Source organism: Hippopotamus amphibius, chromosome 5, assembly GCF_030028045.1.
Source record: "Hippopotamus amphibius kiboko isolate mHipAmp2 chromosome 5, mHipAmp2.hap2, whole genome shotgun sequence".
Lineage (NCBI taxonomy): Eukaryota > Metazoa > Chordata > Mammalia > Artiodactyla > Hippopotamidae > Hippopotamus > Hippopotamus amphibius.
The window spans coordinates 165,402,774-165,422,720 of NC_080190.1; the positions used below are offsets into that span (position 1 = coordinate 165,402,774).

The 19,947-nt window shown below is 45.1% G+C and overlaps 1 protein-coding gene across 1 annotated transcript in view; it reads right to left on the reverse strand.

Annotated features, from left to right (window-relative positions):
• KCNQ3 (potassium voltage-gated channel subfamily Q member 3) overlaps positions 1-19,947 on the reverse strand; it is a 294,456-nt gene that overhangs the window by 46,680 nt on the left and 227,829 nt on the right. Inside the window, exon 2 of the mRNA XM_057735559.1 lies at positions 410-500. Coding sequence (XP_057591542.1) covers positions 410-500 — 91 coding nt within the window. The remainder of the gene's footprint in view (positions 1-409; positions 501-19,947) is intronic.

The window sequence follows — 19,947 nt, forward strand, 5'->3', positions numbered from 1 at the left end:
AATGGGATTTGGTACTTGGCCTTGGAGGAAGAGATCCTCAGGGTTTAGGGAGGAAAAACAAAGGCAGGGTTTGGAACGAAACGTGCCTTTGTGTTACCTGTTAGAGGGTTGGGAAGCTGTATTTCTTCATTTAACCAATAGGTATTGGTTTTTGCTTTGGTCTTGTTCATGTCCCCTTTTCTCTAATCTGGACTAACGAGTGCCATTCCCCGCTCCACCCGTGCCCGCGGCAGACCTCATCAACTGATCCACCAATGCTTTCTCTGGGGCCTGGACTAGGCCAGAGACCCCAGGAAGCCAAAACCAGTTGGGGAGAATTGCAGCCCAGGGCCTCCTTGTCTTCATCGTTGGAGGCCTCACCAGTGTGTCTACCCCAGAAGCACAGCACCACGGGAGGTGAGCATCTCACCAGCAGCAGAAGCCAGTCTCCCGAAACGGTCTCGTACTCCCTGAAGGTGGTCAGGACGGCCAGAATCAAGCACCCCAGGACAATGAGAAACCTAGAGGGGAAGGAAGAAGGAAACTAAGTCTAGGCCTGGATTGCGCCGAGGCTAGACTTGGGAAGCTGTCAGCGGGGGGGAAGCTATAGCATCCTTCCGACGTGGGTGCGTGCTTTACCCGTTATCCCATTTAACCTCATAACACACCTGTAAGGCAGGTAAGAATTCTTGCTCCAGCTAAAGAAAACAGGGCTGAGAGAGGTGAAGCAATATACATAACTTTTACTTTACCAGCTAATTAGCGGAAACCGTGAGAATTTGAATTAGATCATCTGGTCCCAGGCCTGGAGGGCTGCAGATGCCTTGAGAAACCAAAGCCACTGCAAGCTCTGGTAAATCAATGGGAATATGAACATGTGAATAATGTGCCCTGCACATATAGGACTATGATTTTCAAATATATGAAAACAGTCTTAGAATAAAGACAAATTCATTCGAAGGTTGATAAATTCAGCAAAGGCTTCCGTCATTATGTCGTATTATCGGTTTTTGTTTGTTTGTTTTGTTTTTTTTACAGTCAATAGTTACTGAAGGAAACAACCTCTTTCAATCTGGGGGCCTTCAGAGTTGTTTTTGCAGTTACTAAGTGTGCTTCATGCTAGAAAAAATACAAGTCACTGTGATGCACAATGCTGTTCACTGAAAAGTCACTGAGCTCATCTGGTTCGTGTCCCTGCCTCAGGCAGAAGCTAACTGCAAACAATCCTTTGAGATTATTATATTTATAAACTCCCAATATGTGTGTGTCAGGGGGGTGGCAGTGAGGGACTCTGTGTGTATGTGTGTGTGTGTGTGTGCGCTTCACTGTTTCAGCAAAGAAAAAGCATTCTCCTTCCCTCTTGCTGGAGAGTCTTTGGCTCAATGGTCAGCACCAGGTTCCCTGGGTATGTAAGAGGGAAATTACAAGAGAGGGTCCATGCGGGACGCTTGGTATCACATACTCCAAGCTCTCCTGCTCTATGTATTCTGGCTCTGAGCCCTGCTAGTTTCCAATCCACGCTTTTGTGGTTTGTTTGCATAACTGGGTACCCACTTATGCATCCATCCATCCATCCATCCATCCATCCATCCATCCATCCATCCAATATTTATATGGCAGGCACTGGGGGACACAGAGCTGAAATTCAATGATGAATTCGCTGGATCCGTCCCCCTGAGCTCACAGTCCACATGAATAGGAAGTGATCTCATGTTGTGATGGTGAGGACCATGATGTAAGGAGGTTTGGAAACTTTAAATTCATGACTCCTGGTCCATGTCTGGAATCTGCCTACTCTGCATCCCAAACCTTCTCAGGTGATGCTGCTGCTGCTGCTGCTGCTGATCTTAACAGCATCAGCACCCACCACCACTCTTTAGTGAGTACTTGCCACCCACCACTTCACATCTATCAGCTCATTTACCCTCACAACCAACTCTCAAGGTAAATATGAGTGCTCCCATTTTAGCAATGAACAAGTTCACCAAAAGGGATCATTACCATCAGGATAACTGTGTGGTCAGTAAAAAAAGACCAGAGTTTGGAGTTCAGAGGTATGGACTAGAAAGAGGCTCTGGTATGTGATCTTGAGATGCTCACTGACTCTGGGAACCCCAGTGATCACGTCCATAAAACGGGAATAACGAACCTGCCTAGAGATCACAGCTATTGTGAGGACCACAGGAGATAGTGGATGGAGAGTCATTCAATCCACTGTTTAAGATCAAGCAATGACACCTGGTGCTCGCCCAGACACACACGCATCACTGGCTGGACAGGCTCTGGGAAACGTGCTCTTAGACGACGCTGCAAGTCCACACTCCAGCTGCCTCAAGCCTTTATGTTATTCATTCAGAGATCCTGGATATAAGACCTAGATTAGAATCCTCTTCCTCCTCTTAACACTGTGTCATCTTAGGCAAGTTAACATAACCTCTCTGCATCTTGATTTTTCTCATCTGTAAAATAAATCCAGTAAAAGTGCTAAGGTCGTCAGTTTTTCAATGCTAAAAGCCATGTCAGGGGTCTAAAAGAGTGCCTGGGGGATAGTTAGCCTTCGTTAAATGTTAGCTATTATTTTATTGTGGTTTAACATCTATATATCCAGTGTCTTTTCTGTCCCAAGCATAGAACTGGTTTTAAGGATACAAACATGAATAAAAAACCTAGCTGTCATTTTCAAGGACCTCTTGGTCCAGTGGGGGAAACAGAGGACAAATAATCACACAAGAGTGTGGCTGAAGTTATGACCTGAGTGTCCACTACATGCTTTGGGAATACAACACTGGAAACAGTGTTGCGGCCAAAGGGTTGGAAGGCTATCTGAGGCTTAGCTAGCCTGACCATATGTCCCAGTTTATTCAGGACATTCCTCATTTTATGTGTGTTGACCTGGAATATGGACCCTGAGGCACTGTGAACAACACATGCATGTGCAGAGAGTAAAGAAGTTCACAGACACAAAACCGCATTCAATCTTCTCCTTTAGCAAGGGGTATGAGCCTTTTATGATCTGGCCTTCCTCTTGCTTCCCCACTCCCAGACCAGCTCTACTGAATCACAGCATTCTGTGTATCTCAGTGCTGCTCTTCACTGCTCACTCCCCCCACATGCCCCTTCACCTTCCTCCTGTCACCTTGACAGTGCCGGTCATGTCTGGCCTCCAGAGCCTGCTAGCTGCTGCCTGCAGGACTCCTCAGGTGATCCCTCCCTTGGGATCACAGAGCACCCTGAGATATTTCTATTCCAGTACCAATCATAATCCACTATCATTTTGTAATTGTGTGTGTGCATTGTGTCATAAATAAAGCACACTATCAACACCCAACCTGAGAATTCATCCTAGGGCAGCAACTGCCTTTGTCTAGTGAAATATTTTACTGACCCAGCTGAGATGGAAGTTGCAACCTGAAAGGCACGAGACTGCTAAACCTCTCAGCAAAAAAAAGGAGCCAGAAATTGGAGATGGGAGTTGGTCTTAAGGGCTGGGAATGACACAGAGGAGAGGATATGGCCACATATTGAAGGGTAGTTAGGAACAAGACTGGCTAAAACTATAAGTTCATGGTCCTGCAAAGGCAACCATCAGCCATGGCCTTATGGAGTGGCTTTATCTCTACCTGGCATTGAACATGGAGCTGGAACCCATGGCTTGGGTAGGGATATGTGTGGGGAGAAGGGAAAGCCTGGTGTCCCAAGCTAAACTAATTGAGGAGGAACAAGATTCTGGGACTCAACCCACATTCCTGTACTTGGGATGTATGTGAAACTTGGGAAGAGTCTACAAGGTGTGTGCATTGTGACCATGCTGTAACATGACACCAACAGAGCCATGCCCTTGAATAATCCCCACCCTTGAGTGCAGGATGAACCTTTGACTTGATTCTAACAAGTGATTATGGCATAGGTGATGGGATGTCATGCCCTTGATTAGGTTTCATTATGCAAAGGCAAGGGATAGATTCATCTGTGATTACATTACTTTAGATAAGACTCCATCTTAGCCGAATGGAGTAAGAATCTCCTGCTGGACTTGAAGTGAGCGGCCACGTTGGGCAAAGTCTATGAGGGTCACAGGGCAAGAAACTGTGGTGGCTTCTAGGACCGGAAAGCAGCCCTGCATGAAACCTGCCAACCAGCTCGAAAGCAGGACCTCAGTCTACAAGCGCAAGGACCAACAGTCATGTGAGCTTGGAGGAGAACTCCCAAGCTCCAGAAGGGAGCGCAGCCCAGCCCACTCCTTGACTGCTGCTTTGTGAGACCCCACAGGGAGGGCCCAGTTAAGACATGCCCAGACTCTTAACTCATGGAAACTGTGAGATGATTCACTGGTGTTGTGATAAGCCACTAAGTTAATGGCAATTTGTTATGCAGGAACAGAAAGCTAAGGGTGTGGAAAGGGAATCTGTGCCAAGTGCATCCAGTTTTTATAGAGCAGGGGAACCCCCCCACCCTCCACTCTTCAGACGATGTCTGGGCTGCTATGAGGCCACTCCTTGAGGGTGGATTACCTTGTTCTTCTCTGTATCCCAGGGACTATCCCAAAGCCTGGCACTTAAGAAGAACCCAGAAGTGTTTAGAGAATGGATAACAACAATCTCAGAGATGAGAAATTGCCCTGTGGTTGGAATATAAGGCAAGGGATATAGGATGGGCCTGGAGGGACAAGCTGGACTAGGGTGTGAACAGTTTTATTGGACTTTGTGGTCCAAGTGAGAGTTTGGACTTTATTCTGCAGAAGATCTATATCTACTACATCTGTAGGTATATCCTTATCCATATCTGTATCATCTATATCTATTTCTATATCCACATCCATGTCATCTATATCTGTATCTACATCATCATCAATCTCCACATCTGTATCATCTATATCTATAAAGGCTGCTCTCTGACAGGACAGCAGTCAGGAAGCTGTTGTCATGGACTGACCTGCAGAGATGACAAGGGTCTCATGAGACAGAATCCTTCCGAAGCTTCAGCAGGACTTGTGACTAATGGAGGCCGAACTGCAGGAGCATCTGGAGGGTATTGGGCATGGGTGACAGGGTGGACAGTGTGCTGTTCACAGACTTCAGTAGTATGTACATTGGTGCCCGCAAGACGGCAAAGATAAACTATGCTGTGAACCTGCTATTTGAGGTCCAAGTGGAAATATTCAGCAGGCTGAATATTGAAATTCAAGTCTAAAGCTTAGGGGAGAGGTTGGGGCTAGAGACTTATGTTCCTTTCAGCTCTAATTGTGATTTCAGAGCCAGGTAAGGGGATAACGCAACCTTAACCTGTCACCAATACGCAGTTTCAATCTGGTTCCCATCTGCAGGGGGCCTGCAGGGCCAGGCTTTAGCCAGCAGGGGGCAGCAAATACCCAGCGGAACTTGGTATTTCCTGGCATCTCCAGGAGTTAAAAGCACTGGCAACCTGGGGAATTTACTTGCTCAGATTTGAAAACAATCATTAATTTATAAAGCGAAAAGCATCAAGGAAGCCGTCCTGCACTTGAGAAGGGGAAACACTCTTTGGTCTCGTGCACAGTTCAGTTTACTCTTAAGATATGAACTTGATTTCAACAGAAGGACCAAATTCTCAGTCTCACGGATGGAAGCCAGATAGGTGTGGCTAGACAGGTCTCGCCTTCTCATCTTGTCTTTCTCTCTCTCTCCATGCCTCACCAATTACTGTTTTACTTCCTCTGTCACTGTGGTTTCCTTCTCTGCAGCCTTGACTGTTTCCTTCACCCCATTTTTCTCTAACTGCCCTCCCTTCCCTGAATTCTTTTCCTCTCCTCTCTGCCCCTCCTTCCCCTGTTCCTCACCCAGCACTTCTCTCTCCCCCATGGGACTTGCTGGAGTCTTGGGGAGAGTCAACAGCTGCCTTTCTGTCTGCAGGGTCCCGGCTGTCTTTGTAAATGAGGCCAGTTAAGGTCAAGGGTCTTGACATGCCCTTATCTCCTACCTGCCTCTTCTCACTTGAGCGTGGCCGCCCTTTATGGGAACAAAGCCAGACCCACTGGAAATCAGGACGAGCTTTTACAGCCAAATATCCTCTCATAGGCTTCATTCAAAGTGAGCCCAAGAGGGTGGAAACTCCAGCATTTACTCGGTCCTTTTTTGGGCACATCATTTTCTCCTTTACTCCAGACACCAACAAGGCCAGGCAGGGGCGCTGTCACCGTTATATTTGTGTCCCCATTTTACAGATGAGGAACACAGCCTCCAGGCTCCAGCAGCGGGGTCATCAGAGGAAGAAGGGGGCAGCCCTGCTGGGACCAGACCCTGTGCTGAGAGCGGCCACCGGGACTTGAGTGAGATTCTGCAGGCAACGGGGCCAGGGCAGAGCCGACCGGAGAGAGGGAAGGCTGAGGCTCTCTCCTCTGGACTCCAGTTTGGGGGAGAAAAGCTCAGTTCCATCTCCAGGTTCCCCGAGACCCCAGCTGGCTACTGGTCCCGGTAGGCATCTTTCGAGTGCCTGTAGCTCACCAAAGGTCCTAGACCGAGGAAGGCAGGCGGCCACTGACTCCACTGGACTCTCCTCCTTACAATCCCCATCTGTCTGCCATTAAACGGGCACATGTAGAATTGCACTCCCTAGCCAGGCGCAGGCAGAAGTGACCCCGCTAACAGGGCAGGTGTGCTGAGGTCACAGCTAGTCCACATGTCCTGATCTTCAGTTACCACCCTGTTCCTTGCTCTCTAGCAGAAGCTACAAGCCTTCAGACCACACCAGGCTCCTACTGATCCCCCACGGAAACGCCCCAGAGGAAAAACACCCACTGTATCAGAGCCTTTCTTGCTCTCTCTTGCTCTGTCAGCCCCAAGGCCTCTTAGAATCTCAGGGCCCAGCCCAAGGGGTTCTTAAGAAGCTACACACACTTGAGTTCTACTTCTAGCTCTATTGTGCACTCATTGTGGGTGGCTGGAGAAGATTTTTCCTCTTCCCAGACCTCAGTGTTTACATCTGTGAAATGAGGAGATTGGGTGAGATGATTCAAAAGGTCCAACAGGGAAGTTGTTGTGAGTTCAGGCCTCCAGCCCACAACCCTGGCAGGAGGGCCTGGAAGAGCTTTTTCAGAGAAGCACCGACTTGAGTTCAGGAGTTGAGATCTCAGATCTGGCACTTACCACATAGTAGACTGCTTCCTCACCTGTAAGTGGGAATGGCCACGGTTCCTGATTCAGGGTTGTCGTGAGAAGCACACGAGGCCACCCTTGTAGGCTATGTGACACCATGCTTGGCACAGCACAGAGGCCAATGCGTGTTAGCTACCGCAAGAGTGAATTTCAGCTTGGAAGGGTCAGGCCTACGGCTGAGTCCTCTGTGGCTGATGGAACTTTTCGCCGTTTCTTCAGAGCTGAGATTGTTCTTTAGAATGGGGATGCCAACTAGAACTTGGAAGAAGCCCTGGCGAGAAGATGTCTGAGTGCCACCACGCACTGCCCCATCTACACCAAGTCTGAGTCACCACTTGTCTATTTCTGCAGGGCTCCTTGTTGTCAGTACGCTCAGATCCATCCAGCCCTCCTAAAGAAGGCCATGTTTATTTTAGGGAGGTGGGTGGTTTGGAGCCTTTTGTCTGAAGACAGTGTTATCAGTCTTCTCCAGACCAAGCAGTTCTGTTCCATGCCTCTGACCCCTCCTCAATGTCATCAGCTGAAATATACAATGGTCCCATTCACAGTGCCACCAACATGCCCTCTCCAGTACCCCGGTTTTTATTTGACACTTCCTGATAAAGGTGATGCTATCCTGGTGCTAGCAGGTCACATTCTTTCCCCCTATAGACTAGAGACGGGAGCCATAAGCTCTGTATTTCTGGCTCCAGCAGCACACCTGGGCCATGCTGAGTGGCAGACACAGAGGGAATCTGAACCAAGTCCGTGGAGAGACACAGCGCATTTTTGGATGTTTTCTTTTTTCCCTCCAGAACAAGCCATATCCCTGAAATATCCTGAGATGTTAAAGTCAATCTGGGCCCCAATCCCCCTCCCCATTCAATGGCATTCAGTTCATCCTCTGCAGTGTGCTTCCCCTGTGTCAGGCACTGTGTTAGGAACTGGGGTATCTGCAAAGCCTTGTTATCAACAAAGCATTTTTAGGCAACATCCAAAAGCGTTCCGAGGCAGTGGTGCTACAAAGTGATGTGAGGTTATATTTTAAGCTTCTTCTTCGTAGTGCAAGCATCTGCCATGTTCCCCTGGTAACCAGTACCAAAAAAGGAGAAGAGTAAAGATTTTGGAACCTGGTATAACAGGCAGATCTTAAGATGACCCCAGTGAGTCTTGTCTCCTGCTATTCACGTATGTGGTTAATTCCCTCTGCTGAAAGGTGACTGGGACCTACGGCTAGTTTCTAACCAACAGAATACAGTAAAGTTTAGGTTATAAAAGACTGTGACTGCCATCTTGCTAGTAGACTCTCTCTTGCTGGTTTTTGTTTGTGTGTTTGTTTTTGCTTTTGTTTTCTTTTTTGGGCCGAGCTGCACAGCTTACGGGATCTAATTTCCCTGAGCAGAGATTGAACCTAGGCCACGGCAGTGAAAGCACCGAATCCTGACCACTAGACCACCAGGGAACTCCCTCTCTTGCTGGCTTTGATGAAGCAAGTTGTTCATGCCACCATCTTGGAGAGGCCCACCTGGGATGGAACTCAACGTGGCCTTCAGCCAATGGCCAGCAAGGAACCAAGACCTTCAGTCCAAGAACCTTCAAGGAACGAAATTCTTCCAATAACTACAACAGGGAGCCCGGAAGAGAGTCCTTCTCCAGTGAAGCCTTCAGATGAGACCCCAGCCCTGGCTGACACCTTTGTTGGCTTTGTGAGAAACCCTGAGCAAAACACCCATGTAAGCAATGCCTGGATTCCAGAACCACAGAAACTGAGAAGATAAACATGTGTTATGTTAAACTGCTACGTTTTGTAGTAGCTTGCTTTGCAGTAATAGATAACCAGTGCTAGTTAACCAGGATCTGCATCTTGCCTCACCACCTAAAAACCAGATGACCCGGGGCAGGTTTATTTTTCTGAACCTCAGTTTCTCATCTATAATGCAGGAGTGAAAAATCAAAAGGGATTTTCCTTATCTTATTCTTTACCCCAGTCTTTGTAGCTCAGAGATTGCACAGGGCAGCAAAAATCCTCATCACTAAAAGCCACTTCTCTAATGAGGTCTCCATGCAAACATCCTTGACAATTTAACAGCAGCCTATATCCTGGGCATCATGGCCTTGCCCTTCAGTCTCTGCTTCCCCATCAGGTACAGCAGCCAATAGAACAATGTGAAGCATCTGCAAAGTGAAAAGGCAAAGCTTACAAAGGATGCAGGATTTCATGAAGTTGAAGCATATGATGATAGAGAGCTGTTCTAAATACAGCAAAGCCATTAACAAGTGACAATCTTACTGGAACAATTAAAGACAGATCAATTGATACTTCAAAGGGTGAAAAAATACCATACAATCCTTCCCCCAGATGGTTGAGAAAATAAAATGTGAAGTCATACTGTATTATCATCTAGTTTTGGCAAATAAAATATAACCTCAAATTAACACTCAATTGAGTCTTTGTTCATGGTAAAAATTAGAACATAGGCGCAATTATAACCTAAATTTTGTGAACTATGAGATACTAGCAACACATTTTTGTATTTTAATTATATTTTTGTGATTAAGTACTAATGAGAAATCCTATTCACTAATGTTTAGTATGAAGTTTGCTTCCCATTTTCAGCATATTCCCTTTAAGCAGATATGCACTGATTTCTATTAACTGTGGAATTAGGGACCCTCTACACCTACCTCATGTGATGGTCATGTGGATAAAAAGAGAACGATGTATGTAAACTGCCTAGGATCCCGGCAATTAGCAGGCATTCATCAGATGCTAGTTTCCTACTTCTTTCCTTCTCATCTTATGCTTATAGAGCAGAGTAAAAAATGGTTTTAATAGGATATAGAAAAAAATCATTTTATTTTAAAAAACTTCCACGTTCTTGAAATGAGACAAGAAAATCATATTCACAAGGAACCATACACAGATCTATGTCTATATCTTGCTCTTTGTATATCCTATCCGTACCTATCTATAGATCCACGCATGTATAACACAGGTGCAGGTTTTGACCATCTAAACCAGGGGTCAGCAAACTTCGGCCCTCAGGCCAAATCCAGCCAGCTGCCTAACTTTGTAAATATATTTTCTTATACCACAGCCACACTCTTTTGTTTATATATTGTCTGTGGCTGCTTTTGTGATGCAACAGCAGAGCTGAGGAGTTGCAGCAGAGACCATCTGGCCCACAAGCCTAAAATATTTACTACTTGGCTTTTTAAGAAAAAGTTTCCCAACTTCTGATTTACACTAAGAGCCCAGGGCAACTGAACTCAATTGGTATCACCTGAAGATATCTGACATGTCTAATGCAGTGCAGAAAAATATATTTAAAACTTAAAAGTCAGTGATTTAAACTCACCTTGGTTGAGGCAGATGCCAGAATATTTAAAGATTAGAGGAATAAAATAGGGTCATACCCAGGTTTGTGGAAGAAAAGAAATACAAGTTTAGGGAAAAGAATACAAGTTATGATGAAAAATAGTACCGGGCTTGCAGCTTAAGTTCTATTGGTTTCATGGTGAATCTGTCTCTGGAAACATCTATTTGAGTTTCATGGCATGTTACCATGCATTTCTTCTTGAGCATCCTGTCTGCTCACTAACGGTTTTTAAACCAATCAGCAGCTCTGTCTGAATGCACCGTCGCTGCCCCAGGAGCATATTTGCAGGCGGCACCCACTGTGATACTTTAGGCTGTGAGGCAACTTCTCCATGACCTGAAGGAGTATCCTGGGGACCTCTCATCAGGGAATAGCCTGGGCCCTGGAGCTGAACAAGTCAGGGTCTCAAGGCCAGCCTCACCACTGGACTTCTGGCTCCCATGCATAGAGTTGGATGAAGTGCCTCCCTCTCAACGGGATTCAGTGAGATAACAGATATAAGATGCTTACAGGCAGGAAGTAGACACTCAGCAATTGGTACTTTCCCTCCAATTTGCCAACATACATGCCCATTTACAAAATATTTATAATTCGGGGCCTAAATCTGGGAATCAGACATGGAATGAATTTAAATTTTGACTACACTATTTACTGCTGTGTGACTTTGGATAAGTATCTCAACCCCTCTGATCCTTCCAATGTCTCTCATTCATTTTGGGGATAATTGCAGATGTATCAATCCCTTGGAGATACTGTAGGTTCAGTTCCAGACCACCACAATAAAGCAGATCACATGAATTGCTTGGTTTCCCAAGCACATGAAAGTTATGTTTACACTATACTGTAGTCTATTGTGTGCAATAGTGTTATGTCTAAAAACCTAAGCATGTACCTTAATTAAAAAATACTTTATTGCTAAAAAATTCTATCATTTGAGCCTCCTGTGAATCATGGTAGTAACATCAAAGATCAACGATCTCTGTTATAACAAATACAATAATGAAAAAGTTTGAAATATTGCCAGAATTACCAAAATGTGACAGAGACAGGAAGTGAGCAAATGCTGTTGAAAAAAATGGCACCTATAGATTTGCTCAAAGCAAGACTGCCACAAGCCTTCAATTTGTAAAAACAGCAGCATCTGTGAAGTGTAATAAATTGAAGCACAATAAAATGAGGTATGCCTGTATTATACCTCACACAGTTGTTGTGAGGACTAAATGTGCCTCAGTGTCTCCAATTCTAAAATGGGGATAATAAAATGCTTAAGCTAGTGCTTGATAAATGTTGGCAATTATTATTATTACTGTTATTTTTATTATTCCATAAAATACAGTGCCTGGGAAATTTGTAATTTCTCAATAACACGAAGCAAATGTCATTATTATAAGACATTTGGAATTCATCACACATATATCATCTTTGGGAAACTCTACCAAGAAACACTATATTTCATTATCTCTCAGACACAATTAACTGTAAGACCCATTATAATTGTATAAACTACTAAGAAAGGGAAACTGCCTATTAAATTATGACAGCCACTGATTGTATTTCACATCCTCTTTTTAGAGATATTAAAATGGGAAAAATATGCATTTAGAATTGACAAAGCAGAGGTAGGTAAAGCTGCCTCATAGCCAAGTCCTTTAGGACAAACCCTTGGACAAGACAAGGGTCATGACAGGACTCCGGGGATGCCTGAGGGGCTGGAGGCAGAACCGTGTCCCAGCACCAGCAGGCCCAGGCATTAGTGTGGGTCTGTGGTTTATTGGCCTAAGACCTTCTATTTTCATTGGACCTCTTATCCCCCGAGTTTGTTTGCATCTCCACACATTTCACATCTTTTATTTCACAGGAACTAAAGCTCCCACACTTCCATGCAATGAAACTTCCTGGGACTCAACTCAGCTAGCAGAGTGGTGAGCATCTGGAATCCTATACACGTTCCCCAGCGCCACAGGCTTTACGTCCTTCCTGGACTTGCCCCTAACAGGCTCCCAGGTTTGAATCTGAGTTCTCCTTCTTGTGAGCCGTATGACTTCCAGCAAGATACCCCAGTTTTCTGAGCCTCGGCTCATTTATTGGAAGATTTAGAAAGGAAGATGCAAAGGGCTGCTCACGGAGTTGTGATGAGTACTCAGTGAGATAAGGTTTGCCAGGGGCCCACCCCGGCTCTCCACCAGGATGCAGGGAGACGCCCCATTCCCACCCTGCAGCTGTGCCCCACCCCCTCCAGGAATACTAATCCTTCAGCAAATTATGTCCGTTCTTCCTCTAAAATCGTAATATCAGACATCTGGACAACTTGCCTCCATCTCTGTGACTGATGCCCTAGAAAGGCCATCTCATTTTTCTCTTGGGTCACTCCAGTGGTCTCCTGACCCGGCTCCTACAGCCCTCCAGTCCTGCCCCTCCAATCTATCCTGGAAAGTCCAGAGTAATCTTTCCCCAGCCTCATGTCCATCACTCCTCACCCTCCCTGCCTTCCCAACTTCTCACTTCAACTCTACAGAAAGGCTTTCGCTTTGCCCCCATCTTTTCTCACCCTTTTCCTCCTAACCCACCATCTCCCCCGCCTCCACACACACAGAGCCACCTGTTGTCTGGACAGCTTGGCTTATTAGAAAAAGCAAGGTCTTAGGAGGAAGGCAAAACCTGGGTTCGATTTCTGGATCACATTTCTAGCCACATGCACGCGGTCTCCTTGTCCTGCCTCGGGAAACCTCAGTCTCCTTATTTCTAAAATGAGGCGGATAAAACGCCAGTGTCAGCACGGGCCAGAGGCTGCTACCCCAGTTCAGGCGGAGGGTAAGCACCAATGAACGCTGGTAGCTTTCAACCCCCTTCTGGCCGTTCCCTATGTCTGGAGTACAGCCTCCCACCCACTTCCTTTGTCAACTTGCTTTTTCTTTTTTTCAATTGAAGCATAGCTGACTTATAATGTGTTAGCTTCAGGTGCACGACACAGTGATTCAGTTATATACCTCTATTTATATATCTCTATCTCTACATCTATATGCATATATATATTCTTTTTCAGATTCTTTTCCCCATAGGTTTTTACAAAATATTGAGTATATTTCCCTGTTACAGTAGGTCCTTGTTTATCTATTTTATATATATAGTAGTGTGTATCTGTTAATCGCAAACTCCTAAATTATCCCTCCCACCTCTTCCCCTTTGGTAACCATAAGTTTGCTTTCTAAGTCTGTGGGTCTATTTCCGTTTTATAAATAAGTTCACTTATACCATTTTTTTAGATTCCACATATAAGCGATATCCTATGATATTTGTCTTTGTCTGGCTTACTTCACTTAGTATGATCATCTCTAGGTCCGTCCATGTTGCTGCAAATGGCATCATTTCACCCTTTCTCAACTGTCAACCATGTTGATAGGAGTGTATCATCTTACAGAACTTCCCACGTGCACATACACCCCCAGAATAAACAGTTGCAGTATTCTTTTATGCCCATCTAGGACATTAGATCCTGGAAGGTTGGGTAAAACACAAAGCTACATTCCCACTTGGCCCACTCTCACCAAGACCATTGTCATGGAATTTTTCATAATTTCTTCAAGACCTTGTCACAGGATGCACTGTATTGGAGAGCTGGATGGGGATGGGTGGTGCTTGCCATCAAGAGATTAGGAAAGTGAACCTTGAAAAACCAGAAGAGAAACAGCAGGTGCCCACTCGGCTTTGCTGCGGGAGCGGGCATGAAAAAAAAAAGGCATAATTAAAAATTCATAAGCCTCAACTAAAAGTCCAGTCAGCTTTGTGAACAAAACATTCTTTGTTTCACACTCCGGGTAGTATTTTTGAGGTCTGAATCCATCCTTCCATACACACCCACTCTGCCACCGGACTGATGCTAAACCTTGGGGATGCCTGATTTAACAATCGGTTGCAGAGCACCTACTATGCTGTGAGACTGGGATTTGTCATAAGAAATATGTATATGGTCTTGTCCCAGTTTCTGGTACGGACGGAGTTCATAAAACCCTTGGAATTTCCTTAGTAAGGAGCATAATCAAGGTGTCTTTTGTTATGTTCATGGGGTGACCTGGAAAGCACCCCAGCATGGGGGCTGTTGCCAGGAGACGCAACCAAGCAATTAGAGGGTTGCAACTTCTAGTCCCAATTCCCCAACCTCTGGGGAGGGAAGAGGGGCCAGAGCTTGAGTTTCATCGCCAAAGGCCAATGATTTAATCAATCGTGTCTATGTAGTGAAGCCTCTATAAACACCTAAAAGGACCAGGATAGAAGAGATCCGGGTTGGATCTATGAGGGTGGAAGTTGAGAAGGTGACAGGAGGAGTGCCAAACAGGCTGCATGGTTCCCCTTCACCTCTCTCTCCTTCCAGAAGGAGAGGGTCGTGTCTTAAAAGGCTCACAGTAGATGCCAGCATTTTCTCTCCAGTCCCACTTCATGTCTCTTCCATCTGGGCATAAGGATCTCTTGCAAGGACTTGTCTGGGGTTTGAAATCCAGAGCCTAGAGTCTAAGCACGTGCTCTAGGGCATCCCTTTCCTTCCCCTCCAAGTCACCTCTGTTCCCATAGTCTTCCAGCCTCCACTGCTGCCCTGACTGCCTTTTCTTCTGCATTTCTTACTGCAGGTCCAAAGCATCCCTTCTGCTTACTGGTTCTTGGTCACTGTGCATGCCTACCATTGGATACCTTCATCTGTGCACCTCTAGTCTTCTTGGTTTAAAACACTCAATTCACAGAAGACACTCTAAAGCAAATGATGGAAACCAAAATAAAAGAATCCCCATATTTAATTCTAAGCCTAATAAATCAACCATTTTCATTTTCTCCTGTCCCCTTTGCAGCCCAAGGACACAGGCATACACAATTTTTAATATTTGCTTTGTCTCAACAGTATAGCCTACATTTTTATCTTATTAAAGCATAAATATTCTTCCACTTAGCTATAAAATATTCAAAACAAGCATGTTTAATGGAAGAGCTACATTCTATGACATCAGTGCACTCGGATATATATAACCATTCTCTTATGGCTGGATATTCAGGTTTAGGCTGCTACCAATTATGTGCTGTTATAAGTAATATGATGGTAAATACCTTTGTGCATGAAGTTTTTCCTTCTTTAGAACCAATTCCTCATAATAAATCTCTAGAATACCTGGGTTTTGAATATCTGAATGGAGTCTTGATGCATGCTGTCAGACTGCTTTTCTGAAGGGTCACACATTTTGCACCGTCCCCACGAACACACAAGCACCCACTGTCACCCAGTTTCATCAGCATTGGCTATTTATTAAAGTTTGCTAATTGACTTGCTAGTTTAATAGGTATAAAATGGCCCCTGGGATTTGCATTTTAAAAGAGGCTAAAGCCTTGCACTCAAGGATTAAGGTACTTCTTGTGGGACCTCCACCTGAAGGACAGAGGTTCTAGGAGGAAAGGGAGCAAGTCTTCCCAGCAACTCTGAAATTACCCCAAGCAGGCATTCACCTTCCCCACCTACACAGTGGCCAAGCCAGCCTTTCATCCGCCTTCTGACTGAAGACAGTGGGAAAAATGCCAATGTGTAATTGGCATATTACTTACTTTTCTTACCAGGCCCTGGAGACTTTCTCATTCAGAGATAAAAATTGGTCCTCTCCAACCCAAACCAAAAAGTGTAAACATCTTATATTTTTTTTATTTCATTAGCACCTTCCTACAAATGGCTCCTGTGTTTCTTCTGAGAGCTGAACACAGAGACACAAAGTAAGATCTGGCCCCCTGCTGTTTCCGCCCCCAGCATGACATAAACTCTGATTATTCTAGGTTCTTTTTCCCTCTCCTTTTGAACATCTCATTAGAATGGAAACATTTAGTGGCTTCAAGTTTCCAAAATGAGAGAGATTAAAAAAAAAAAAAAAAAAAAAGAGCATGCCCTATGCTGCTGTTAGCATGACGGAGACACATCTGTCTGCTCAGCTGCACTTGCAGAAACAACAGCCATCATGGCTGATTGTTTGAACAATTTCCTTCCTTCTCTGGGCTCCGTGTTCCTCTTTAAATGCTCCTGGATTTTGTATTCACTTACTCAGTCCTTCATTCAACACATGTTTACAAGGAACCCAGGTGATCCAAGAGTCAGGTCTGCCCTTGAAATACTTACAGCATCATCAGGAAATCAATTATTCCAGTGGACAGTGCCTGGCATTGAAGTGGACATGGTACGTGCCACGGTGTGGGGACAGAGGGGAGTAAAGAGCACCCTAATAAGTTCTCAGGGGTTACCAGCTATTAGCTACAATTTCAAAACCCCACAGCATCCTGGGGCTTTGAGACCCACTTCCTCTTACCTATTTCTACGGTCAGTCACTGAAGGGAAAAATGCAAGACCATTCACTAGCCACGGGTATTAGCAGTAACCTCAAGCTTGGATTCACTGGCTCTACTGCTCCCAACTCCTAGGATCTGCATCAAACTTTGTAAATTGAATCACAATACTTATCTGAGGGGAAGGCTGAGAAAGTGATGAAAAACTTGCATATATTTTGATATGCAAGTAGAGAGGGATGGAGAGGAAAAGGAATACTAGGGTAGGAAATCTAATTTTAAGACTGCCACCAACTACCTGGGCCATCCTGGGCAAGTTGACTCTGAGCCTCAATTTCCTCATCTGCAAAATGGGTCTAACCAACTGACCTCTTAGAGCAATTGTAAGAGGTGGGTTGGGAGAACCAATGAGAATGTGCAGGCAGAGTTCTGGCACACTGCAGGCCTTCAGCTCATGTTCATTCTACATTTCATCCTCCGAAGACAACTTCTGGATCTTACAGATTTGTGATTCTTATTTGCATCAGCAGGGGCAGCAGGGAGTGTTCTGGGCTTCAGGCCACTGGAGAGGAGGCAGCCGGGGCAGAGTATGGCTTATAACAGGCCCTTGGGGTTCAGTTACAGGGGAAAGGTGATGAGCAGGAAATAGATAGGTCCTTTCTTGGGAACCATGGGAACTATCTACCTGTGTGGAAAGAGTGGTGGGCCACTTGTGGGTGTTCTGACTTTTAGACACACTGGGAGTAATTCTATCAGGCCCCATCTTCGTGGAGGATAATCAGCAGCAGGTTTCATATTCATTGGCTCTCGTCTGTCTCATTCATCATAACTCACTGACCTCTCCAGAAGTTGTCCTCCTCATTCTCTGACCTCGCACCACTCCTCTGTGTCTTTTCTTCTTCCTGTCTAGCAGCATTTGTCAGAACACTTGGGGAAGACGCCTGGTACTAGCCAAGTACAAGCTGAATGGGGCTTTCCCCTTCTTAGGCAAGAAGAGCTGGGTATAGAAAAAAATGTTTCTGTTTCAATGGAAAATTATGCCAGTCATGACCTCACCTTTTCCTGAAAATTATCTTTTAGCAAAGGGCTTCTCCCCAAACATAATGACGACATGGATTTCCTGAGCATCCTTGTGCCCAGGAACAGTGGTCTGTAAAGCTAGCTGTGAATTAAAATTGCTGTGGAACTTAAAAAACAAAACACCATGGGCTACCCCGAGCCCAGGAATCTCCTAGTTTAATTGCTCTGGGTGAGGCCAATGCTGATCTAGTTTTTAAACTTTCCCTACGTGATAATAATGTGAGGTCAGGGTTGAAAGCCACTCTCTGGATAGAATACATCACCACCTAACACTGTGGGTTCTGGAGTGGAACTGTATGGATTTGAATCCTGTCTCTTGCTGGTCAGTAGTCAAAGAAGCACATGAGCTTGCAGTGGGTGTCTGCCTTGGGCAGGGCTGTGTCTGTGCAGTCAGAAGGAATGGTGTCTGAATCACAGCTCTAACACTTTTTAGTGAGAGGCACTGGGCAAGTGACTTGATGTCTCTATCCTCACATGAATTTTCTATGCCATGTAACAAACTGTCACAAGTTTAGCAGTTTAAGACAACACACATTTATCATCTCACAGTATCTGTGGGTCAAAAGTCAGGGTGCAGCTTATCTAGGTCTTCTGCTTAAGGCTGCAATCAAAACGTCAGCTAGGGCTGGGCTCTCATCAGAGGCTTGACTGGGGATGAACCTGTGTCCAAGTTCCCTCTGTGACCAAAGGGATTCATGGCAACTTGCTTTTTTAAAGCCAGAAATGGAGAGAGGAGGGAGGGAGGGAGACAGCAAGGGAGAGAGTAAGGTGGGATAGGAGTGGGGGGGAACTCTAGCAAAACAGTGCTAAGCTTTTATGTTGTTATGTATATCAGTAGAGTGGATCATGAGGTCCACTTTAAAGTCTGTCCACCACACTATCCCACTATCATCTGTAAAATGGGGAAATTATATTTACCTTATGGGTAGTTGTGAAAATTGAATAAGACAATCCACTAAAATGGCTTGGCTCACGACGGCTCCGTGTGAATTACCATCAAGAGCCGGCGCAGAAGCCACCGCTGCACAGACTCCCCCATCAGAGATCACGGTACCTTCCTCTGGGCCCCCAAAGCACTCTGCACAGACCTGCCTTATGGCTCCTATCACGGTGTGTCTTGCATCCAACCATCGTGCCTGCCGGGCCCCTCGTTAAAATCTTGCCCTGTGCCAGCCATTGGTCAAAACGCAAGGCATGCACCATTTTCTTTAATCCTCGGAGCAAACTACTGATATACAATCTCTGCCATTTTCAAGATGGGCAAACAGAGACGCTAAAAGGTGTAAGGAAACACTTCATTGTTTAGATCACATCCTTCCAGCTTATCTTAAGTCTTTCATTGTTCTTAGGGACTTTAGTCTTTCACTGTCTTTGAGCTGCTTTATAATTGTAAATTGTAAGTAAGAAATGGCAAAGCCAACAAATCCCTGTCTTTAACATGCAAATTCTTACCTGTCTAGTATAGGTTCGATTGATTCCTTTCCCTCTCCTCTTGTGAAAAAATCAGTGTTGCCTCATTGGTCCATTTATTTCAATATTCCTGATCTATGAATGTGTCTGTTTTCTCCCTTTTGAACCTTCTGTAACACTTGCCTGGTTCCTTCATTAGTTGATGAATTAAAGAAAATCTTTAATTTATATTTGTTTTATATATGTATGAGTCATGAGTTTACTTTTTTAAAAAAATTATCTTTTAACAAAGGCTACATAAATTTCCCAGGCCACATGGCTTCTAAGTGGTAGAACTAGCACTGCTGTTCGTCTCGCATCAAAACTCACATTCTTGACCGTATCCTGTAGCGTGACACGCAGGATGGGTGCCCAGTGGTACCTTATCTGCTCCTCTGGCCAGCTGACCATGACCTCCCTTTTTTCATCACATACAGAGCACAGGTTCCCATACTCACATTCATAACTCCTCTAGTTCATCTGATTCCTGCAGTTCCTGCAAAATTCGCATAAAAAGCCCCACCATTGGCCTCAGCCCCAAGAACCTCCCAAGTCATTCCCCTAAGGAGTGGACACCTGTCTCCCTATAAATTCTACCCAGTTGTCTTGCTTCTCTCCTATGCAAACATACACAACACTACCTTCCA